Source organism: Pristiophorus japonicus, chromosome 4 (genome assembly GCF_044704955.1).
Source record: "Pristiophorus japonicus isolate sPriJap1 chromosome 4, sPriJap1.hap1, whole genome shotgun sequence".
Taxonomy (NCBI): Eukaryota; Metazoa; Chordata; class Chondrichthyes; family Pristiophoridae; genus Pristiophorus; species Pristiophorus japonicus.
Window position 1 is genome coordinate 71,144,122 of NC_091980.1, and position 25,820 is coordinate 71,169,941.

The 25,820-nt window shown below is 41.8% G+C and overlaps 1 protein-coding gene across 18 annotated transcripts in view; it reads right to left on the bottom strand.

Moving 5' to 3' along the window:
* Nucleotides 1-10,293: 10,293 nt before the first annotated feature.
* ankhd1 (ankyrin repeat and KH domain containing 1) overlaps nt 10,294-25,820 on the bottom strand; it is a 193,796-nt gene continuing 178,269 nt past the window's right edge. For 10 of the 18 annotated variants that reach the window (XM_070878320.1, XM_070878317.1, XM_070878322.1 and 7 more), the window contains 5 exons: nt 24,468-24,659; nt 22,332-22,586; nt 22,051-22,244; nt 16,869-17,036; nt 10,294-10,819 (listed from right to left, as the gene is read on the bottom strand). In XM_070878320.1, coding sequence (XP_070734421.1) covers nt 10,760-10,819; nt 16,869-17,036; nt 22,051-22,244; nt 22,332-22,586; nt 24,468-24,659 — 869 coding nt within the window. In that variant the 3' untranslated portion in view covers nt 10,294-10,759. The remainder of the gene's footprint in view (nt 10,820-16,868; nt 17,037-22,050; nt 22,245-22,331; nt 22,587-24,467; nt 24,660-25,820) is intronic. The other 8 variants (XM_070878323.1, XM_070878321.1, XM_070878315.1 and 5 more) reach the window with 4 other exon arrangements.

The window sequence follows — 25,820 nt, forward strand, 5'->3', positions numbered from 1 at the left end:
CTGCCATGGTGAGTTATGCCTCCTGGTCTTCCTTGATATGGTGGACCATGCCATTCTCCCTCTGTTGGCCAGATCCATGGGACTGTCTTAGCATGGTTTCACGTCTATCTGTCCAAATGTAGTGAATGCATATCCAGGAACATATTTTCTGATTCCCACAATTATCTCCGGAGTCTCCCCTCCCAAGATCAATCCTTGGCCCCTTCCTCCACACGCTGCTCCTCAGTGACATCATCTGCAGGCAGGAAGTCAGCTTCAACATTTATGCCCATGACACCCAGCTTTACACCTCCACTACTCTCAACCCCATGACCACTTCTGTGCTATCCAACATCAAGTAGTCATGGGTGAGCTCCAACTTAATATCAAGATGACCTTGAATTTAATATTGTTAGATCTCTTAATTTCCAATGAAATACGAACTCCGATTGTAGTTTTAACTTCTTTATTTTGGCAGACAGCAGTAACAAGTTCTTGGCTTTAAGCCAGGTCTTTGTCCTTCTGAAACCACATGGTCAAAATGGCTGTACTGATACCTGGATCAATTTACAGAAAAGAACTCGCCTTCTTTGAGCTTATTGGCTCAATTAATAGTCTTTTAACCTTTTAATTAGCTCGCTACCCAAGGTCCTAAAATGTCAAGTTGATTGATGACTTAATGCAACATGCTGAACTGCACGTAGTCATTGGAGTCTGTGTCTCAACTTGTCTAAATGCAGCCTGTTTGAATTCTCTATCAATCCCCCCCTTTGATTCTTTCACAAACTGAATCATAAAACATCAGGTATCACTGGTTAAACATTCTACAAAATAATGTCATACATGTTAATAGAGTTTCCTTCTAAAATTTGTTGATGTGTTTCGCCACATGTCCGGACTAGTAGCTTCCACACAAATTTACACCAACCCGAGTTCCAGCGTGGCCACAATGGAAGTCTAGTTTTAGTAGGTCAATTAACCTTATTCCAATTTAATCCAAATCATACATGTTAATTCAACCAGTAAGCAACCTTCCCTTAAGCATAACATACCCCTGTGCCACGTACAGACGGTATGCTGGGACCTGCAAGGTGTCTCACATGCGGGACAGCAGCTACAGCCGCCTGGTCGCAACAACATTTAATCAACATAAACAAACAATATAAAAGTAAAACAATTACAACAAATAGAATTAAACCTTCCACCAATGAAGTTCCTATTGAACCTAGCCATTCAGTGGCTCCACTCCACAAAGTGAATGATGGGGGTTGCTTAAGTTTTTCTACCTCCTTTTGGATATGCTCCGCTAAGTGGGTAATTTCTTCGGAGCTATCTGGGATATATGTGCAACACTCAGTTCCGAGTAGGGTGCAAGTACCTCCCTTTTCAGCCAGGATGTAATCAAGGGCCAGTCTATTCTGTAGGGCTACTGTGTGGATTGATACCATTTCTGCATTGATTTTAACTAGGGCCTCTGAGGTATCATTGGCTTCTCGTTCCACAACGGATGCCATGTTAATGGATTCCCTTGCCAGTTTGGCGGTCCCATAACCAGGGATCAGAATGGCAAAGAACCTCTCTGTTTCTGTGATAGCTCTCTTAGGACGGTGTAAATGTTCCGACAGTGACTTTATATGATACATATAAGGCACAATGTAGGCTAAATAGCAGGATCCCATCCAATTCTGGGGCAGCCAAGGGTACGCCTTGTGGCCACACACCCAATAGGTGCCATTATATGCAATGAATGTTAGCTGTTTCTTTGTCAGCAACACTCCGGGGCCTGTCCAGGCTTTTCCATCTGTTTTATTCAGAATCCCCGTTACGTTAAAAATTCCCACATCGGCCCAGTTTGGACGGTTCCGTGGCTTGATTGTATTATAATTCCGGGAGCAGTTACTATACCCCATATTTTGGCCTCCTTTGATGTTTCTAATCAGACAGACCGATTCCCCCATTTTTTATCACTAATACAACATTCCTTTATTAGTGATAACAAAAAATGGGGGCCGTTTGGAATTATTGTAGCACGGTTGGTATCCCCCTTCAAAGGTAGTCAGATTGTAACCTGCTGACTTCCTTTTACGTGCCCAGTTTTCCGTATCCTGAAACGCATTGCCTGTTTTGTTTTGATTAATTATCCACTCAGCCATTTCCGAGATATTCAAGGGAACTGGCCTCAAGGGAATCCCTCCCTTTGAGTGAATAGGAATATGCGCACACACCCAAGAACTAGAAATGTTACCTTGTTTGGCATAAATGTATGACATATATAAAAAGGTATTTACATGTAATTCCCTTGCTACCCTACTATTTCCCTTTGGTGCAGAAGGTCGGCTAGTAAGAAGTAGGCCTATGCCTAGAATACCTACAATCAATACTACAGTAAATTTATACATTTTGGCAAAAAGTAATTGTCCTTATTAGATTTCAGCTTCAGTTACAGGTGCTCGTTTAACGTGTGAAGCGTGGATCCAGGCTTTCTTTCCTTGGACTTTAACAGCTGCCTGGGTGGTCAATAACACTTGATAAGGTCCCTCCCACTTGGCACCCACAGGTTCTTTGTGCAACTTTTTCCACATAGACCCAGACTCCCGGGATGATGTCGTGTCCTCCTTCGGGTGGATTACCCCAAGCTGCCGATACCTGTCGGGAAACAGAACTAATAGCATTGGTTAAGTTCTGACAGAATGATAAAGTGTCACTCATTAAGTGAACATCAGCTTTCCTTAAATCGATAGTTCCTGGCAGCGACATGGGTCTTCCTGTTATAATTTCAAATGGGCTTAGACCTGTAGTTCTGTTCGGGGTTGCCCTAATGCTACATAGCACTATTGGTAGTGCCTGGGGCCATGGTGTTCCTTCTTGGTGATATTTGGCAAGCTGTTGTTTCAGAGTTCGATTCATTCGCTCTACTTGTCCTGATGATTGTGGATGATAAGGATAGTGTAAATCCCACGTAATGTTCAGTAACCTACAGACTTCTTGGCAGACAGCACCTGTGAAGTGTGTTCCCTGATCTGAGTCAATGCTACTCGGGACTCCCCATCGGGGAATGCAATCCTTACACAAGACCTTTGCAATGTGATTGGCTGTGGCTCTTTTAGTTGGGACAGCTTCTATCCATCTAGAGAATCTGTTGACCATGCCAAGAATGTTAGTGTATCCTTGGCATGGAGGGAGAGATATATAATCAACCTGCAGATGCTGGAATGGTCCGACAGGGGCAGCGGGCCTCAGTTGGGGCATTACCGTGATGGGTCCAGAATTATTTTTCTGGCAGACCACACAGCGGTCTGTTACCAGCTGGGCATGTTTTTTAAATCCCCGACCCCACCAGCTTTTCTGGAACCGTGCCATCATCTGTTGTGAGGCCAAGTGTCCCCACGAGTGGATCTGTTGGGCTAAAAAAGGCATAAGCGCTTGTGGCGCGACTGGCTTGTCGGTAACTCTTTGTCTCCAGACACCATCTTCACATAGCTTAATTCCTGCCTCAATCCATGTCCATTTTCCCTCTCGGGAGCACTCGCCTTGCATTGTTTGAAGTTCTCGTGTCAGAGTCTTGAGTGCTTTCAATCTGCACATCTGTGTTGGTCCTTCTGGGGGAACGCCCTGTGAGGCAGCATCTTTAGCTGCCTGGTCGGCTAGGGCATCTCCCTGTGCTTCCATGGTATTTTCCTTGGTATGGGCCTTACACTTCAGGATGGACACATCCTGAGGTAACTGTATGGCCTCTAGTAAGTCTCAGACTTCTTTTCCATTTTGGATAGGTGTACCAGCAGCAGTGAGGAATCCCCTTTTCTGCCATAACAGACCAAAGTCGTGAGCGACTCCAAAAGCATAACGCGAATCTATGTAGACATTAGCTGTCTGTCCTTCTGCTATTCGACATGCTTCTAACAGGGCCCGTAACTCGGCCTGTTGTGCTGACGTTCCTGAGGGTAAACAACCTCATATAAGGTTGTAACTGCCCAACCTGCTTTTCTGGTACCATTGTCAACAAAGGAAGAACCATCTGTAAACAGGATGAGGTCTGGGTTGTGCAGAGGCTCCTCTGCTGCTAAGGCTGCTTCTTCTGTTTCTTTTCAAATCTCCACGCAGTCATGCTCTTCGCATTCTCCCCCCTCTTGCTCCCTCGATTCTGACATCGGGAGCATAGTTGCGGGATTAACCGGGTTGGCCCGGACGATATGGAGATTAGGAGCTTCCAAAACTGCTGTCCAGCGGGTCCATCTAGCTGCTGTCACCCGAGACATTCTATTCATAGACAACAAAGCATGTACGGTGTGGGGACACTTGACAATCAGCTTTTGGTCGAGGACTAGACCCGTAGTGATCATTACCGTTCGACATGTAGCTTCCATGGCCCTTAGGCAACTTCCCCATCCGAGGGCTATCGCATCCAGTTTTGCCGAATAATAGCCAATAGGTCTTTGCCGATCCTCATGTTCTTGTGTCAGTATAGCTGTCATGTATCCTTTTTTCTCATGGACAAACAGGGTAAATGGCTTACCACTGTCAGGGATTCCCAGAGCCGGTGCCGAACACAAAGCCTTTTTCAAACTCAGGAAGGCCTCTTGCTGTTCTTTTGTGAGGGTGATGGCTACTTTAGAGGCACGTTTCCCCTTTAAAATATAATTCAATGGCTGAGCAAGCTGTGTGAAGGAGTCAATCCAATTTCTGTTAAAGTTACACAATCCCAAAAAAGACCTTAGTTCCTGAATAGTGGTGGGTTTTTTAAGCAGCCCGAATGGCTGCAGTTCTATCCTGGGTAAGTTCTCTCTTTCCTTGTGAAATCTTTTGTCCCAGGTATACAACCTCTTCTTGGGATATTTGTGCTTTGTCGATGCTGGCTTTATGTCCTTTCAGCCGAAGGTGATCCAGCAAAGCTTGTAAATCTTGTTCATGCTGTTCTTCCGTGTTTGAAGCTAGCAGGATATTGTCTACATATTGGATGACTGTGGATGACAGGGGAGGTAATTCTCTCAAATGGCTTTGTAAAGCCATGTGGAATAATGTAGGGCTGTTGTGGAAACCCTGTGGTAACCGGGTCCAAGTATACTGTTGTCCTTGAACCGTGAAAGCAAACTACTGTCGAACCTCCGGTGCCAGAGGCACTGACCAAAATCCGTTGGCCATATCTATAACCGAGAAATATTTATGTTCCAGTTTGAGGGCATTAAAAATGGTGGCGGGATCTGCGACCAAAGGAGCTTTTTGATCAATACACTGGTTAGCTTTCCTATAATCGACAGTCAAACGCCAAGTCCCATTAGATTTCTGTACAGGCCACACGGGGCTATTGGAGGAGCTATGCGTTTTAATAAGCACCTCTTGTTTCTCCAATTGCTGAATAACCGGTAAGATTCCCGCGATGGCAGTTGGACTGATGGATACTGTTTAGTGCATGGAGGCTTGGTCCCGGTAAATGACGCAGGCTCCATCTGGAGTAGGCCACAATCGTTCTTATCTTTAGCCCATATCGGGTGTTCCTTCAATTCTTCAACGTTCTAATTGACCATGTCACCCGACCATTCTCGAAATGCAACGATGAATCTACTTGGATTAGAACGTCCATTCCCAAAAAGGGGTTGATCTACTGGGCCTATCCAGACCGGCGTGGTTAGTTCATGTGGACCCAGCCCTATAAGTACCGGTGTTGTCCTTTTAATTTCCATTTTATGGCCTCCAACTCCATAGGCTGTACGTGTCCTACCATCCAACAGCAAAAAGTCTCCATATTGTAGGGGTAAGCATGTTAATTCCGCCCGTGTCTAAAAGACAGTCCACATCCTTATCGCCCACCCTCACAGTCATATATAGCCCATCTCCCCTTTGTTGTATTAGTGTGAGGAGGGGGGCCAGGGTGGGCTCTGATCGTTTTTTGCTATCCCAAGTAACTCCTTCTGTTGTTGTATTGTCAGTCACTTAAATGCTTCTATGAGGTCGTTATCTTGTGACAAGCCTGGCTTGTTGGCTGAATTGTATCCCTGGCTGCGTCCTCTTCCCCAGCCACGACCTTGCTGTTTTGCCCTGCACGTCTTGGCTCAGTGACCTTCTTTCCCACAATGACATTTTCCGGGTAATTTTCCTAATGACTGTTTATCGGAATTCTGGGATTTCTATCCCATAGCCTGTACAGCTCGGACTTTAGCTCCCATATCCCAATCTAATTGGTTACATCGATTCACCAATGCTGCAAAGGTAGTTCCTCTACCTTCCCAGTCCAGTAACACTACCTTAATCATTTTGGACAGTTCCGGCTTTAGACCTGCCACGAAAGCTGCTTTCAGGGGTCCAAACACTTGTTCATCCATTTCCTCATCCGTATTATTCATACCCAAATGTTCTAAGCCATGTGCATCTAAACCGCTCGTCATACTCCAGGACCTCCTGTTCCTTTTTCCCCAGTCTGTCTTAGCTGGACTGAAGGCTTGCAGCCAGTGTTTAATCACCTCCAATCCTGCATCTAATTCTTGCTCATTCTGCCCCAAAGCTTCTTCTACCTTGTCGTGCAATTTTCTTGCGTGTTTTTGGCACCATTATGGTCAAAATTTGCACTCCGTCCCAGGGATGAAGTTGATATATATTTCTTAAGCGGTCCAATTGGTCCCACGTTTTTACTCCCCCTTTCTTTGGATTGGGCAATTCCTTGGACCATTTATCAATTTTCTCTAGGTCTGCCGGATCATGAACTAAGTATTTTTCGTACACCCTTTTCTTTGTTTTTTTGGTTCCGCCCTCATCCGCAGTCTCTTCTGATTTGACTACAACTCGTCTTTTTTTTTTAAAAACGGGGCAAAGCGCACCCCTAATTCTTCATCCTCCGACACTGTATTGTCGGAGGATTCAGAATCCGTATCTATTCCTCGGTCGTGTCGTCGGGTTTGCGCTTTTAATTTATCCAAACATAGGTACCCTGGGAATTGATCGATACATTTTCCTTTTCCTATTACTGTCTCTTGACCTAATGATTTTTTCCATTCTTTAATTTCACCTTTAAGATCTTTAACTTCTGCTTCCAGCTTTTCAAGTTCAAGCTTTTTCTGTCGCAGCTGTGCGCAAGCAGCTTGCAATTGATCCTTTGTACAGGTCAGTTCGCGATCATGATGGGAACGCATTATAATTTAATTCCGCTTTCGAATCTGGCCCATAACCGCGAGGGACTATCTAGTTTGCTCTTTATTTTTCATACGGGTCGTTTTTCCCCAGACCCTTTTAATCTCGTCCAAGGACCATTGTCCTTTGGAGGTTCCGTACTTTTGTTCGATCTTAATACAGGTTTTCGATAAGTTGAATTGTTGCTCTATGTATTCTTTCAACTGTTCGAGAATTAAATCTAGCAAAACTTCAGATGGTGCCTGCCCACCTTTAAGAGTTGTAGGCAATTCTTTGCTCTTATCTCCTGCTGCCATAATACTGATTGCTTTACTGGGGTCTCAAGTCTTAGGCTTTCCAGCCGATCAATAGGTCGGTGATTAATTAACTAACACACCGCCGAAGTTTAGACGTCTATGGGACCTCGAGCTGACTACCAACCGGAGGCTTTTGGAATCGCGTAGAATTTAGACTTTTGACTGAGGACTTTAAAAAAAAGAGGTGTCCTTACCTCAGTATGTAGGTCCGATGTCCAAAATTCAGTTTTTTTCCTCAGCGATCGTGTTCGTGACGCCAAAATTGTTAGATCTCTTAATTTCCAATGAAATACGAACTCCGATTGTAGTTTTAACTTCTTTATTTTGGCAGACAGCAGTAACAAGTTCTTGGCTTTAAGCCAGGTCTTTGTCCTTCTGAAACCACATGGTCAAAATGGCTGCACTTATACCTGGATCAATTTACAGAAAAGGACTCGCCTTCTTTTACCTTATTGGCTCAATTAATAGTCTTTTAACCTTTTAATTAGCTCGCTACCCAAGGTCCTAAAATGTCAAGTTGATTGATGACTTAATGCAACATGCTGAACTGCACGTAGTCATTGGAGTCTGTGTTTTCTCAACTTGTCTAAATGCAGCCTGTTTGAATTTTCTATCAATATCAAGACATTATTTTCATGACATACTTCTTTGCCATCAATTCCATTTCACTGTGTGGCCACTCGTGGAGATTAAACCAGTGTCCAAAATCTTGGTGTCCTGTTCAACCCAGAGCGGAGCTTTAAATCCCATAACCTTTCCTTTATCCATGCTTCTGTCACATCTGGACTCTATTATTACAATACCTTCCCACCATTGGTATTAGAACTTTCAGCTGTGTTAGCTCCATTCTCAAACTTCCTTCCAAATCATTGTCTTTCCATTTTGCTCTCCTCCTTTAAAAGCCCTATCGTTCCAGACCATGGTCATTCCCCTCCCTTTATTGCTCAGCATCCATTTCTCTATCCCCATATAAGAATTGCTTTGGGTTATTTTTATGTTAAAGACTTTGTATAAAATGTAAGCAGTTGTTGTAAAGCCTACTTTGATATTAAGCAAAATTATGTAGCTGGTCCACCCAATGCCACAAAGTTTGCGCAGTAGACCTTGTAAGCGGCCATGTACATTTACAGATTACCAAACTAGGAATGACTCGTATCCAAAATTCTGGACTCCCATAAAGTTCAATCTGTTACAGGACTTCCCAAAGGCTGTCACCAAGGTATGAGGGGGAATTAAAGCTAAATTCTGAAATTTTAATCTTGCTTAAAATGGTATGGAATATTAGAATGCAGCCTGAGCAAACTCATTTCACTTACCTCATGAGATTGTACTGGAAGGACTGCAAATGCTTCAGACTTATGTAGGTATGTCATGCTGTTCCCTCTACTACAGATGAATCGGGAAACTGCAGTGAGAAGTATGAATCATGCTCTGCTGCTTTCAGTTGTCGTTATCGATAATATCACTCATATTGATCTCCACGTCTGCTACCTCTGATGAGTTGATTTTCAGAGATTCCTGATTTATCCTGGCATTATGCTAACCCAGTCACCCAAAATGGGGATATCAGGCGTGTTAAAGTTGGGAATTACATAAATATTTTCTGACCAACACAGAGGCTCACTACATTGGGTGTATCCATGAAAATGGCCCAAGGTACTATACTGCTCATCTTCAAAGGCTGGAAGGTAAGAAATTGATAACAAATCCTCTCCCACATCACTCTGATGTGCACATTTAGCCACAATCTATTCTGATGCCAATTCAGATGTTGAACTGATGCACTTTTCAGGTATTTTTTCTTGTTTTTTTTCCTTGGTGCAAATGGCCAATAGTAATAAGTTCACTTGTGTGTTTCCAGAAGACTTTGAATCTGTCATTCTAGCCTTGCAATTAAGTATTTGGATACTTTTTTATGCTTCCTTGGAGCTTTTGATTAAGCTTGCAGGCCACAAATGATGAGCATGGTTTTGACCATTTGTTACAGAAAAGGAATTCTTATAGGAGATTAACATTTTTTAACCAATATTTTGTACAAAGCTATATATAAAATCAAAAAAATATACTCGCTGTAACAGATTAACAAAATGCAAACTCACTGGATGAAAACTGCCTCGGCATCAAGAGAAAACTAGTGGTAACTGCCAGAATCTGGCTGTTTATAGAAATGCAAGTGGATGAAACAACATAGCATAAGTATTTTTTTAAAAAAAAGTTAAAAAAATGGGCAATGGTCATATTTCCCATTGAATCATTTAACGTGCTCACCTTGCTCATGGTACTGTAGCATGGAGAATAATCCATTCTGATAATGTTGCATCTCCTGCTTCTACTATGTAAAATGTGAAAGGGAAATCAACTGATCTGTCTGCTCCAGTGATGCCCCTTCATTCAACAGTGGTCTTGGCCTCAGAGGCCGATTGTGGAAGAAATCTAAGTGGGTTTGCAATGAGCATCCAGAGCTCTAACCATATTATGGATCGATAATTTAGACCATCAACGTTTTAATTTAATTCAAACGGTCAACGGTATGTTTTCTGAAATACCAGTAATCATCAATAGTTCTTTCCTGAATATGAAAAAGACAACATAGTTAACACTAAAAAATCTGATGCCTACAGGCCATAATCTAACAACATAGTTTGATAAAGTCTTCTGAGTTTCTAAATTGTGGCATATGCCAAAAGGAAAACACACACGGAGAAATTAAACTGAGATACAGCCAGCTTCACAGATACTCGACCATAATGGTTTTAACATTGTCTTTAGTACAGATGCAGAAACAGAGTAAACATTCAGAAACATCAAGATGTATTTATAACTTGCATCCCAAAATACAAGTTATGTCTTTAATAATCCAAATAATTAACCACCAGCAATAAAGACGCTAAAAATGAGGTACTGTTCATTTTTATTGAATATTAAGGTAAATATTTCACATTAATACAGGCTACATAAAGTAGAGCCACTATACGACATGAAATTTACTCTCGTTTTAACCCTTTTTAGTATGTAAACAATTATACATGTATTTACCACTCTAAAACATCTGGATTAATTCACATAATTATCTAGTCCTCGGCTGCATACAAGCAGTTTACAGTACTGTTTAGCCAGCAGCACAAGAATAGTTTGTCCCAAGTCTTAAGTCAAAATGGCTAAACTAACCAGAGAACCGAACCTGCTATGCAGGTGATCACTTTGTTCATAGACAGTGGTAAATCAATTAAGTTCATGCGTAACAGCCCACACAGAATTTCAGTTAGGCACATCAGAAAAGTTTTGTCCTGTTAATTTCTTCCCAGATCAATCTAGTTTCAATCTCAGAAAGACATGTCAGGAATTTGTGGGCATGCTTGCGTCCTCTAGTTGACATGGTTCAGGTGCACGTTACCAATATGTGGCGCCCAGGTTCCAGGCCACACCTGTAAAATTTCATTAAAACTGCATTTTATTTATGACATCTATAATCCTATTGTAGACATTTACAAGTAAAAACAAGAAGTTTTTAAGGATCTAACATTAGGGAAGAGGGAATAAGGAGAAGTCATTCAAGTAACAGACAAGGATGATTCAGCTTAATTCATGATCTGGAACTTTTTCCCCCCCAGTCAGTTAAATTCTTCTGCCTTTACTCCTCCTTGATCAGGATAATTTCTCTTTTTTAAAAAAAAACTTGTTTGCTTTGTTCTTCCTCACACTATGCAACCCAATAATACCACTCTATGGATGTTCAATGCTACACATTATTTAGAGCAACAGCTAAGTTATTGATGCAAGCAAATGTTGTTGCCACAATACTGTTATAATTGCAAAATTAAACATATCGGCCATCTGGTATATGGTGCATAATCAGACATTTGAGAAAATATGCTACTTCAACAGTTGCTTAAGTTTTACGAAGTCATGAGGAAATTTCAGGACTAGGCAGATGCCAGGTAAGTCAGCTTTCAAATATTGGGTGGGGGCACAAAGAGATAGAGTAGGTTATTATCAGTGTACATGTGGAAACAGAAACATAGAAAATAGGTGCAGAATTAGGCCATTCGGCCCTTCGAGTCTGCACCACCATTCAATAAGATCATGGCTGATCATTCACCTCAGTACCCCTTTCCTGCTTTCTCTCCATACTCCTTAATCCCTTTAGCTGTAAGGGCCATATCTAACTCTCTCTTGAATATATCCAATGAACTGGCATCAACAACTCTCTGCGGTAGGGAATTCCACAAGTTAACAACTCTGAGTGAAGAAGTTTCTCCTCATCTCAGTCCAAATGGCTTATCCCTTATCCTTAGACTATGTTCCCTGGTTCTAGACTTCCCCAACATCGGGAACATTCTTCCTGCATCTAGCCTGTCCAGTCCCTTCAGAATTCTATATGTTTCTATGAGATCCCCGCTCATCCTTCTAAACTCCAGTGAATACAGGCCCAGTCAATCCAGTCTCTCCTCATATGTCAGTCCTGCCATCCCGGGAATCAGTCTGGTGAACCTTCACTGCACTCCCTCTACAGCAAGAACGTCCTTCCTCAGATTAGGAGACCAAAACTGAACACAATATTCCAGGTGAGGCCTCACCAAGGCCCTGTACAACTGCAGTAAGACCTCCCTGCTCCTATACTCAAATCCCCTAGCTATGAAGACCAACATACCATTTTCCTTCTTCACCGCCTGCTGTACCTGCATGCCAACTTTCAATGACTGATGTACCATGACACCCAGATCTCGTTGCACCTCCCCTTTTCTTAATTGCCGCCATTCAAATAATATTCTGCCTTCTTGTTTTTGCCACCAAAGTGGATAACCTCACATTTATCCACATTATACTGCATCTGCCATGCACTTGCCCACTCACCTGACCTGTCCAAGTCACCCTGCAGCCTCTTAGCATCCTCCTCACAGCTCACACCACCCAGCTTAGTGTCATCTGCAAACTTGGAGATATTACACTCAATTCCTTCATCTAACTCATTAATGTATATTGTAAATAGCTGGGGTCCCAGCACGGAGCCCTGCGGCACCCCACTAGTCACTGCCTGCCATTCTGGAAAGGACCCGTTTATCCCGACTCTCTGCTTCCTGTCTGCCAACCAGTTCTCTATCCACGTCAGTACATTACCCCCAATACCATGTGCTTTAATTTTACACACCAATCTCTTGTGTGGGACCTTGTCAAAAGCCTTTTGAAAGTCCAAATACACCACCATCCACTGGTTTTCCCTTGTCCACCCTACTCGTTACATCCTCAAAAAATTCCGGAAGATTTGTCAAGCATGATTTCGCTTTCATAAATCCATGCTGACTTGGACCGATCCTGTCACTGCTTTCCAAATACGCTGCTATTTCATCTTTAATAATTGATTCCAACATTTTCCCCACTACTGATGATGTCAGGCTACCCGGTCTATAATTAGCCGTTTTCTCTCTCCCTCCTTTAAAAAGTGGTGTTACATTAGCTACCCTCCAGTCCATCGGAACTGATCCAGAGTCGATAGACTGTTGGAAAATGATCACCAATACATCCACTATTTCTAGGGCCACTTCCTTAAGTACTCTGGGATGCAGACTAACAGGCCCCAGGAATTTATCTGCCTTCAATCCCATCAATTTCCTTAACACAATTTCCTGCCTAATAAGGATTTCCTTCAGTTCCTTCTCCACATTAAACCCTCGGTCCCCTAGTATTTCCGGAAGGTTATTTGTGCCTTCCTTCGTGAAGACAGAACCAAAGTATTTGTTCAACTGGCCTGCCATTTCTTTGTTCCCCATTATAAATTCATCAGAATCTGACTGCAAGGGACCTACGTTTTTCTTCACTAATCTTCTCTTCACATATCCATAGAAGTTTTTGCAGTCAGTTTTTATGTTCCCAGCAAGCTTCCTCTTGTACTATTTGCCCCTTCCTAATTAAACCCTTTGTCCTCCTCTGCTGAATTATAAAATTCTACCAGTCCTCAGATGTGCTGCTTTTGCTGGCCAATTTACATGCCTTTTCCTTGGATTTAATACTATCCTTAATTTCCCTTGTTAGCCATGGTTGAGCCACCTTCCCAGTTTTATTTTTACTCCAGACAGGGATGTACAATTGTTGAAGTTCATCCATGTCATCTTTAAATGTTTGCCATTGCCTATCCACCGTCAACCCTTTAAGTATCACTCACCAGTCTATTCAAATCACGTCTCATACCATCGAAGTTACCTTTCCTTAAGTTCAGGACCCTAGTCTCTGAATTAACTGTCACTCTCCATCTTAATAAAGAATTCTACCATATTATGGTCACTCTTCCCCAAGGGGCATCGCACAACAAGATTGCTAATTAGTCCTTTCTCATTACACATCACCTAGTCCAGGATGGCCAGCCCTCTAGTTGGTTCCTCGACATATTGGTCTCAAAAACCATCCCTAATACACTCCAGGAAATCCTTCCACCGCATTGCTACCAGTTTGGTTAGCCCAATCAATATGTAGATTAAAGTCGCCCATGATAACTGCTGTACCTTTATTGCATGCAACCCTAATTTCTTGTTTGATGCTGTCCCCAACCTCACTACTACCGTTTGGTGGTCTGTACACAACTCCCACTAGCGTTTTCTGCCCTTTGGTATGCCGTAGCTCCACCCATACCGATTCCACATCATCCAAGCTAATGTCCTTCCTTACTATTGCGTTAATTTTCTCTTTAACCAGCAACGCCACCCCTATACTTGCAGATGTTGTTATTGAGGGATTGTACATAGATTATATAGTGAGGGTCAGGGATGGAGCGCTGGAGACACACCAGGTGTGACTATGTGGCACAACAGAAAAACACATTTGGGGTGCAGGAACTGAATGGAATCACGAGTGTGCAGTGAACCCATCAAGAACAAGGGAAATGGAGTGCTCAACACTGTCAAGGCAACAGAGGACAAGGACAAAGAAGGAACAGCAAGCTCTGGATGCAGTCATTTAGGATCCCATTCATACAACAACTTATTTATATAGCACCTTTAATGTAGCAAAACATCGCAAGGCACTTCACAGCAGTGTTATAAGACAAAACAGATACATCTGACACCGACCTACACAAGAAGAAATTACGGCAAATGACCGAAAGCTTGGTTAAAGAGGTAGGTTTTAAGGAGAGTCTTAGAGGAGCAAAGAGAGGCGGAAAGGTTCAGGAGAGAGTTCTAGAGCTTAAGGCCCAAGCAGCTGAAAGCACGGCCGCCGATGGTTGAGCAGTTATAATCAGGGATGCTCGAGAGGGCAGAATTTGAGGGCGGCAGAATTTGAGGAGCGCAGACATCTCGTGGGGTTGTGAGGCTGAAAGAGATTACAGAGATAGGGAGGGACGAGACCATGGAGGAATTTGTAAACAAGGATGAGAATTTTTAAATTGAGGCGTTGCTTAACCGGGAGCCAATGCAGGTCAGCGAGACCAGGGGTGATCGGGACTTGGTGCGAGTTAGGACATGGGCTGCAGAGTTTTGGATGACCTCAAATTTACGTAGGGTAGAATGTGGGAGGCCAGCCAGGAGAGCGTTGGAGTAGTCAAGTCTAGAAGTAACAAAGGCATTGATGAGGGCTTCAGCAGATGAGCTGAGGCAGGGGCGGAGGCTGACAATGTTAGTGGAAATAGGCAGTTTTAGTTAAGCCGTGGATGTGTGGCCGGAAGCTCATTTCAGGGTCAGTGGCTAGGGAACGCAGTTTGTGGCAGGGACCAAAGACAATGGCTTTGGTGGTCTTAATATTTAACTGGGAGAAAATGTCTGCTCATCCAGTACTGGATGTCGGACAAGCAGTCTGACAATTTAGAGACCATGGAGGGATTGATAGAAGTGGTGCAGAGGTAGAGCTGGGTGTCATCAGCGTACATGTGGAAACTGACTCCATGTTTTCGGATGATATCGCCAAGCTGCAGCATATAGATGAGAAACAGGAGGGGGCCAAGGATAGATCGTTGGAGAACACCAGAGATAACGATGTGGGAGTAGGAAGAGAAGCTATAGCAGGAGATTTTCTGGCTACGATTAGATAGATAAGAATGGAACCAGGCGAGTGCAGTCCCACCCAGCTGGATAACGGTGGAGAGGTGTTGGAGGAGGATGGAGTGGTCAACTGTGTCAAAGGCTGCAGACAGCTCCAGGAGGACAAGGAGGGATAGTTTGCCTTTGTCACAGTCACAAAGGATGTCATTTGTAACTTTGATGAGAGCCGTTTCGGTACTGTGGCAAGACAGAAACTAGATTGAAGGGATTCAAACATGGAGTTCCGGGAAAGATGGGTGCGAATTTGGGAGGCGCCAACACGTTCAAGGACTTGAGGAAAGGGAGGTTGGAGATGGGGCGGTAGCTAGTAAGCACAGTGAGATCAAGGGTTGGTTTTTTGAGAGGGGTGATGACTGCAGATTTGAAGGAGAGGGAGACAGTACCTGAGGAGAGAGAACCGTTAACAATGTCGGCTATCATGGGAGCCAGAAAAGGGAGTTGGGTGGTCAGCAGTTTAGTGGGAATAGGGTCAAGGGAGCAGGAAGTGGGTTTCATGGACAAGATGAGCTTGGAGGGATCAAATCAGAGAGAAACTAGAGAAAGATGCGAGTTTAGGGCTAGGGCAAGGGGGTGGGGGGAGGGAGAGCTTCAGAGGAAGTTTGGCCCAGTGGGCTAGGGGAAGGAAGGGAACTCGCAGAGACAGCTGATCGTATGGTCTCAATCTTAGAGATAAAAGTCCATGAGCTCCTTCACGCTTATTGTTGGAGGGGAGTGTGGTGGTGACAGGGGAGAGGGGTTTAAGAAGACAGCTACCAGTATAGAATAGTAGCCGGGTGTTATCTTTACATTCCAGAATGATCCTGAATAGCGAACAGTTTTTGCAGACAAGAGTAGAACTGTGCCGGTGAATGGCTAAACCAGTTGTCCGCCACATTTGTTCAAGTCTGCGCCCCTTGGACTTGAGGGAGTGAAGATGAGGGCTGTACCGGGGGGGAACAACCAGGGTGAGAGAGTAATGGTTTTAATAGGGACTAGGGCATCAAAGATGGTGGTAAGGGTGTGGTTGAACAGATTGGTGGCTGCAGAAGTATCTGTGAATGGAGGGCCAAAAGGCTGGACAGTTGAGAATTCATAAATGCAGTTGTAAGAGAGTTGGGAGAGTTTTTTTCCCAGGGGCAAATGCAGAAGGAAGTAGGGGGAAGGGGGATGTGAGTGGAGAGCAATACAAAGAAATAGTCAGAGATGGCCTTATCTTATCCCTTTGGACATGGCAGTCTTGGTGCTGTGGTTTGATGAAAAGTCAGATTGGAGGATGTAAACAGAGAGTAGTGAGTGGCAAGTATATAGCTGGGTAGCAACGACAACTTCAAGAACCTCAGAGCAGAAATCTGATGCACAATGCTGGATATGTTCTTTTTCTTTTTACAATTTTACTCATGCATCATGAATTTAGAGAGTTCTAAATCCCCTCATTAATAAAGCACGCAAACTTCATCTTTATTCTCACCTGTTGGGGGTCAGCATTCTCAGAGGAGTTTGTGACAACCTTTATCATCGGATTCCAGGCAGGGTCTGTAGCATGAAGTCCATTAAAAAGAGGAGCTCCTGGGCCATCAGCCAACTGTGGATGTGGAGGAATCATAGCATTCCCATACATGGAAAGTGGCAAGCCCTGCTAAAAAAAGTTTCATAATAGTCCCAGGTTTCTTTTCTGATTTTACATCAGACTTAACAAAGATTATTTAGCATATTTACAAGGGGAGCATTCCCATTTAGATAAAAGTTTACTCATTTGTACATAGAAGTTGGTCAAATGAAGGAGGTGGAGCCTTTACTTTATTGCTGCATCACGGCTAAAGCATTGCCCAGTTAACCAACTGATACTTAGTAATTACTAACTTTAGGCAAACCAAATACATAACAGCCCAAGCTAAATATTCTTGGTTTTATCTATATAGAATGTCAGCACTTAATTCCAAGAAAATGGTATCTGTGCCACATGCTTTGTCTTTGGAGAGGAAACACATGTATTGTAATCAAGGCTAATGAATGAACCTGTTCCAAGCAAAATGTTTAACTGTGGTGCCCTATTAAACCAGTAGATAGTCGGGAAAGCTAATTATTAAAGCAAAAATGTTCATGGATTCCAAGCAGATTATTAGTGAGCTTTCAAAGTAGACGTGGGTTGCGTCTACAGCATTAGATCCCGATACCTCATCTAATATAGGAAATAGGTCAGTCTAAAACTATTTTCAGAAATAATCTGCATGGAACATGCGTCTCGAGATCACCAGTTTAAGATATTCCTAGTTCATCGCACCTCCCTTGGACAACAGTGGAAGCTTTGGATACTATTGCACAAGAAAATATATTCCATCGAGGACCACAAAATAGCTTTTGCTATCAGCTTTAGGAAACATAAGGTTGTGGTTTAATTCTACAATCCAAAAATGTTTTTATGTTTCAAACTACATGGCTATGACGTGATCAAGTCATAAGGAAATAATATCCAAAGGTGTTTGGAACCAAATATGTAAGGTAGATTCTGCACTAACAATGACTCTAAATGGGTGAAGAATCCCAACTTCCTTGGGATGCTTAAAACTTGCTAAATTTGACTAGTCATTTTTTGCAGAGTTAAGAGTAGATAATCCATTGTTTATGCTCAAACGTGAATGCATTACAGTTGAAAGAAGGTCGTCACTACCGACAATCTTTTTGATTTGAACCTTTCAGAAATTTCAATGCTTGCATTTTTGCAATGGAAGCTTGCACTTGATAGCAATTCACAAAATTATGAGGAAAAAAAACTGTAAATACTGGAACTCAAACAAAAACATAAAATGTTGGATACACTTAAATCAGTCAGCATCTGTGGTGAGGGAGCTCTGATGAAAGGCTGTATGCCTGAAACATCAACATTTATTTTTTTTATTTACTTTTGGGATGTTGACATCGCTGGCAGGGTCAGCATTTATTGCTCAAATAGTCCATGTGGTGAAGAAACTTCTATAATGACATTAGGTAGGATTTTTATCCAGCAATGACGAAGGAACGCCAATCTATGTCTAACTCAGAATAGTGTGTGACCTGGAAGAGAACATAGAGGTGACGGTGTTCCTATGCTCCTACTGCCCATGTCCTTACTGGTGGCAGGCGTTACTGGTTTGGGAGGTGCTACAATGCATCCTATAGATAGTACACACTGTAGCCACAGTACATTGGAAGGGGTGGATGTTTATGCTCGTAGACAATGTGCCAATCAAGTGGACTGCTTTGTTTTGGATGGTGCTCAGCTTAGAGTGTTGTTTCAGGTGCACCCATCCAAGTAAGTGGGAAGTATTCAATCACACTGACTTGTGTAGGTGATGGAAAGGCTTCATAGTCAGGAAGTGATACACTCACAGAATATCCAATCTCTGATCTGTTGCAGTAGCCAATGAGTTTATGTGGCTGGTCCAGTTAAGCTTCTGGTCAATGGTGACTCCAGGATATTAATTGTGGGGGACTCAGCAATGGTAATGCATTGAATGACGAGGCGAGGTGATTAGCCTCTCGCTTGTTGGAGATGGTCATTGCCTGGCATAAATGTTACTTGCCGCTTGGCAGCCCAAGCTTCTGTGTTGCCCTGTTCTAGTTGTATGCGGCCATTCACTGATTCGCTCCACAGATGATGAATTCACAAAATTCGTTGTTTTTGGAACGCAGTGACCTGGGTATGTAAACGTGGCAGCTAATCACTACAGACAACATCTCACAACCAGCAATGAAATGGATGACGGTATCTTTGTTTTTGTGGTAAAAGTTGAGGGAGAAATGTTGGCCAGGACACCAGAAGAATTCCCTGCTCATCTTTGAATAGTACCACAGGATCTTTAACATCTGCTTGAACTAATGGAACCTTAAATTAACATTTCACCCAAAGGATAACACAACAATTCAGCACTTCCTCAGTAATGCACTGTATCAACTTGGGTACAAGCTTAAAGCCTGATATAGAATTCAAATACATAACCTTCTGATCAAGAAGTTGTCATATTATACAGGGTAATCCAAGCAGGCAGTCTTTTCAGATCTTTAAGTGACATACAGCGCTCTTGCACAAGTGACTTGATGAACTTTGTAAGAACCATCATAAAAGAATGACAGGTGAAGCAAAAGTGCATTGTGACACAGACTTTACAATTTAACTATAGCCAGAACACAAAAAGAGACAGATGGGGTGTGTTTGATGTTATTCTACACTTTGTGTTAAATGTAACAATGAAGGAATATTCACCAGGTCCACAATGAAATCAAAGGATCTAAAACCTCAAGACGAGACCAAAAAATCTTTAAGGCTTGACGGAGACAAGTTTGAAGCAACATTGGTAGCAGCCAACAGCTGCTGTTATATAGAAGTGTTACTCAAAGCTAATGCCAGCACCAGAGTGAATGACCTCCCACAGCTGAAGCTGTCATCAAGATCTACATGGGCTGTACCAATTCAGTGCACAAACATGGAATGCAAAATCGTGTGACCAAGTCAAGAAAGACTACCCAATCCAGCTCATACTTCAAACTCCACATATATAATTGCTGATAATCTATCCTCAACATACAAAGAAATAGGCAGCCATCAAGTGACAGGAAATGAGACTGTAGCTCAAGAACAGTAACTCATAAGCAAATTTGATTTGTTGAGCTGGTGAGAAGATCAACTTCAGCTATTTGTATGTATTCTTCAGACATTTGGAAGTTTATTTTTCAGTTTCTTGAGGTTGTATTGAAATTTAGGCATTAATAGACCTTTTTCAAATTGTGAGTTTGCTTTCTTGAAGCTTTAAACTTGTACCCAAGTTGATACAGTGCGCTACTGAGGAAGTGCTGAATTGTCATGTGTGTTACCCTTTGGGTGAAATGTTAATTTAAGGCTCCATCTACTCATTCCATTAGTTCAAGCAAAACAATAAAAGCATTGCTAACAAAATTGAAGTGCAAATCTAGAACAAAGCCAGAGAGAGAGAGAGAGAGAGAGAGAGAGAGAGAGAGAGAGAGAAAGAAAGAAAGAAAGAAAGAAAGAAAGAAAGAAAGAAAGAAAGAAAGAAAGAAAGAAAGAAAGAAAGAAAGAGAGAGAGAGAGAGAAAGAAAGAAAGAAAGAAAGAAAGAAAGAAAGAAAGAAAGAAAGAAAGAAAGAAAGAAAGAAAGAAAGAAAGAAAGAAAGAAAGAAAGAAAGAAAGAAAGAAAGAAAGAAAGAAAGAAAGAAAGAAAGGAGAGAGAGAGAGAGGGGGAGGGAGGAAGGGGAGAAGAGGGGGAAGAGAAGAGAGAGAGAGGACATATTTTGCATGGTTATTTTGAGGATGAAGCTGGGGGATAAGCTTGCCAACCTCCTTCCCACCCTACTCACTCCTCCCACCGCTGCCAGCAGATCAACAGTCACCACGCTTCTCCACATCTCCCTCCAGAATATCAATTCACCTGCAAACAAGGCCCTGGCCACCCATGACTTAGAGAATTATTGCATTGACATCACACCCCTGACGGAAACGTGGCTCACAAATGATGACACCTTGCCCCTTACTGAAGCTTCTCCGCCTAGTTATACCATCCACCACCTGCCCCACTCAAACCACCAGCGACATTCTGGCTCACCACCAATTTTCACTTTAGTCTGCCCCTTTCCCCCTTTGAACACCTCACCTTTTTCCACCTGTCTCACCTCTCCTTAAAAACTTCTTTCTCTGCCACCCACCCAAGCTTCTCTCAGATATCCTCTCCTGCTTTCCTCACTCACTGTACTGAGAGACTGCTCATGCTCGACAATTTCAAATGCCATCTGAACTTATCTTGCCCTCTCTCCTCAGTTCACTCCCATAACCTCTCCCTTCATATAAATTCTCCTAGCCATATTCATGACCACCCCCTCTACCTTGCCTTCTCACATAGCCTCTCGATTCCCATCACATTCACAAACAAGGCTCTCTCTTAGCACTTCCATGTATCCCTCACCACTCCTTTCCAACCCCACTTCCTTCTGTGCCCCCTAGAAAAAAATCTCCCCAAAGTCACTTACAATTGCATTTTCCAACTCCTTGATGCTCCTTAAAACCCAACCTCTGACTAAACAATTAGTTACCCATCCTAATACTTTGGCTCGGTGTCAGTTTTTATCTGATTATGTTCCTGTGAAGCGCCTTAGGATGTTTCACTACATTAAAAGGAGCTGTACAAATAGTTTCTGTTGAATAGGTACAGTGCCCTGTTTCAGTAACAGATTGTTTATTTACTTGTCAAGAGTAAACAATTGAAGGTTAGCTATTCTATAATGTAAATGGAACGTAAGTATAGCAGTTCACAGCAAGTAAACAGAGTTGGGGACAAAACCAATATAAACCATATGTAAACTTGATTTTGATACAATGCTGCTAATACCAATTATGAACAGGTCAAGTGCTCCCAGTGAGCTACTGCACAGACTTTTCTCCAAACTGTTGCAAGTTGTGAGAAAAATAATTAATTGTATGTTTTTGATCAGGCTTTAAAATTACAATACACTACCTTATCATGCATACATAGCTGTATTGTGGCATCAAGTCACACCAAAATTGGCTAAAAAAAAATCAGTTTGCAAGTAGTTTATGTCAAATTAATTCATTGTGATGCAACTACAGTTCAACTACACACATTGTGCAGTAATAACTTTCACTCACCTTGTTATAATCCATGAAGTTGCTTGGCACTGGCTGATGGAATGTGTTTGAAGGTGCCACAATTCCAGTATCATCTCTTTCCAATGTCTGATGTTGTGAAAATGAAGCTGGGTCTGATATCGATTGATGCATTAAGTGACCACCCATCACACCTTGGGACCAGCCAGATATGCCATCTGAAAGAGAAACCCATTCTTCTAAGTGAACAACAAGAGTTTGTACCTTTCAACACTTAATCCTGCGCTTTAACTCCCTACAGATCTTTTGAACACACTCCTCACCTGAATTATTGCTGACACCAAAAGACCAGATCCCTCCTTGTCCTACAGGGGTTGTCAGGTTACTACCCATCATGGTAGAAAGTGGAGTCATAGATCCAGTCTGCCTAATGCGAGCTGACCTTTCTGTTCCAATAGGTGGTGGTACCTTCCGGTCCTGGTTTGCATTACTTGATTTTGGTTGGCCCAAGGAAGGAGGTGCAGAAGCAGCAGATAAGGGTGAAGAGGCTCCAGATGAAACCGATGGAGGGGAGTCACCTGCAAGAAAATTATAGTCCAAAAAATAAATTACATCCAACAGTTTGTAAAACAGCATTGTTCCAAACAATACAATTCTTTTCAATTGCAGAGCTCCACAATGCGATTTTTGTAACTATAAATTCTGAACCATACCCACTGTAAAAAAAACCTCATGAAGCAGAAATTAAACTCAGATGAGTGTCTATATGATGCTTACTTCTCTCACCAATTAAAGAGTGACGGTCAGCATCGTATGTACATGGTTCTGATTTTGATTCCTTTTCTTAATTTTAAAATAAGCAAAAATTCAGATCTTTACACAAAGTAACAGGCTTGGAGATCAACAAGGCTTCCCTTCAATGTGTTAGTTAAAAATGTTTATGCGCTTTATTTAAACGACAGTCAAAATGTTGGAGAGTATACTGAGAAATACAAATGTTACTGCGAATTAACAAAACAATTTTTGAAAATGTATTAGCATACATCTTTGAGAGCCCTATTTTCTGGACCAAAATATGTTAATGGTATTTGTTTTGATACCATCTTTAAAAGTGTCTTGCAATAGAAAAACTTCGGAATTGAACAAATTCAATGTTAGAAGAAACTAAACTAATTATTAGTGCTCAGCAAATCTTTATCCAGCTAGAAGTTAATGCCCATGGATGTGTAGACAGTACAGGAAAGCTTTCCAACTGGTTTAATACCCAAGAGAACCAAGAAGCAGAGGAGAGATCACATCAATTGCTGGCAATCGGAGAAATGTTCCATGATGAGATGATGTTAATATTCAAATACTCTTTTCCACACAATCCTTAGCGGGATCTTTTTAAAAGGAATGCATAAAATGTGAGAAAATCCCAAAATCAAGAACTCCTTTGAGTTTTACCAAACACTGCTTCTTACAAATGCAAGAATGAGAGACAGGAGCAGCATGTGTCTGGTAAGGGGGATACATTGGTAGTAAAGTTACTGAAGTACAACATTTCTAATGTGCTTCAACCCTGCCTTCTTTTAAAAGTGGAAGGACATCCATCAAATTTGTCAGGTTTTGTCTGATAACACTCTTGCGAAGCGCCTTGAGACAGTTTTACTACGTTAAAGACACTATACTATAGCAAGTTGTTGCTTAATATCTAACTTTTTTGTTGAGGTCGACACTCTAATGTTCCTATGGGGCCAGACTGAATCTCAACAGCTCCCTGCCATCCTCCTCCCCTATCCCAATTGCTGGTGAAGGTTAAAAATGCATTTTAAAATATGTCATAGCAGAAGGAGAATAGCGATCACTCATTAGTTTCCCCCAAGTTGGAAATACACAAACAGTGCACAATGACAATTATGATCACTCACGGTTTTATATACTTATATGAAAGTGCAATAAAATTTACTCTGCAGGATAAGCATTTGGCACTCAGGAAATAATTGACTGAAGTTAGCAACTGGTTTCATTTTCATTGTAAATTAAGATTTCTGGGGTATAGAAGACCACCAAGATAAATTGTCCTGACAGATATTTATTCATAGCATACAAGTGTCATCCAGAACATTAAAAATGTATCCACATAACTCAATGTTTAATAATGTAATTGTTGGGAGAGAATGTGAATTTAACTGGCTTTACATATAAGCAAAGCATTTCTGAAAACAACATTGCCACAAGAACCACTGGCTGTATCCAAACTCTCAGGGCTAATAAGTACATCCTTGGTGCTGCCTCTATTTCAATTTTTTTGTTTTGCAATGTTAGCATCACAAATTTCTGGCTGTATTTTGAAGATTGGACCTACTGGAAGTTTTTAAAATGAATGTATTAATGACTAGTGGATCCTAGATTAAGGAGCATAACCTCCCACCCCCAAAAACGCCACTAAAATATAGAAAGGATTGGCTTGTACATACATGTAGCTGGAGCAGTTGTTGAACTCCAAGGGTGTGGGGAAAAATGTTGTCTGCTGAAGCTAGGAGCAGGCATTCCTACAGGGGCTGGTCCTTGTACATACACCTGACTTCCAGCCATACTTGGAGCAAAACTCGTCATTGGGGTGGAAGAGGAAGAAATGGCATTGCCTGATGGGTCCATAGCAGACATTCCTTCAAAAACATTTTTAAAAAAGCACATGTAATGGAATATTTGAGAAATGCACATTATAAAAAGTGACTTATCTATAACTTGCACATTTCTCTCTAATAAAGGGGTAATACTTCAAACTACCAGTGTGAGTAGCACTCACCCAAGTCTCATTGCAAAAAAGGGTAGAGAAAAGTAGTTGCCGGAGTCTTTCAAAAAATTGAAATGCAAGCAGACATGCACATCATTGTAAACTAAAAGGGACTAATTCAAAAATATGCATTTTAAAAACAATGAATTATTTCAAATGTAGGTATTACTCTAGCACTGTTGAACTATTATTGACATGCCACAAACGTACCACTTCACAAAACTCGTGCTATTCTAAACTAAGAAAAATGTTTTATGACCATCACCTAATAAGGAACAGAGTAGGATATTCAGCCTCGCTAGCCTGTTCTGACATTCTATTAGAACAAGGCTGATCTGTACCTAAACTCCATTTACCTGCCTTTTCTCCACATCCCTTGATATCATTACCAGACACAAATCTTTTACAATCATGAAAATTTCACTTGACCAACAGCCACAGCATTTTAGGGGAGAAAGTTCCAGATTTCCACTACCCCTTGTGTGAAAAAGTGCTCACTCATTTCTCTCCTTACTGGCCTAGCTTTAATTTTAAGATTGTGCTCGCTTGTTTTGGATTACCCCTATTTTAAACACCTTGATTAGATCATCCTGCAACCTTCTAAAATCAAGAGAATACCAACCAAGTTTATGCAAATTGTCCTTATAATTGAATACTTTAAACCCTGGAATCACTGGTAAATCTGTGTTGTACCACTTCAGAGGTCATTTCCATGTCTAAAGTCTAACTTACTGAGGTCACAAGCCATTTTTCCAAAGTTGCATAAATGTATTTGGGTTATTTTCAGCTTTCCTAATAGTGAAAGAATCCAAGCAATGAGGCCATTTTAAAATCTCAGCAATTAATTTATGATGTCACCTATTGATTCTTACACATACACAAATTGCAAACATGGATAATTGCAAGAGCTCCCATTTTCAAAGGGAACTTGTTTTAATGTGGAGCAAACAATCTGAATTTCATTTAAGATATGGCAAAGTGTTACATCACTGAAATGATGTTAGGGTTCAGACAGCATTGCCGGATAGTAGCT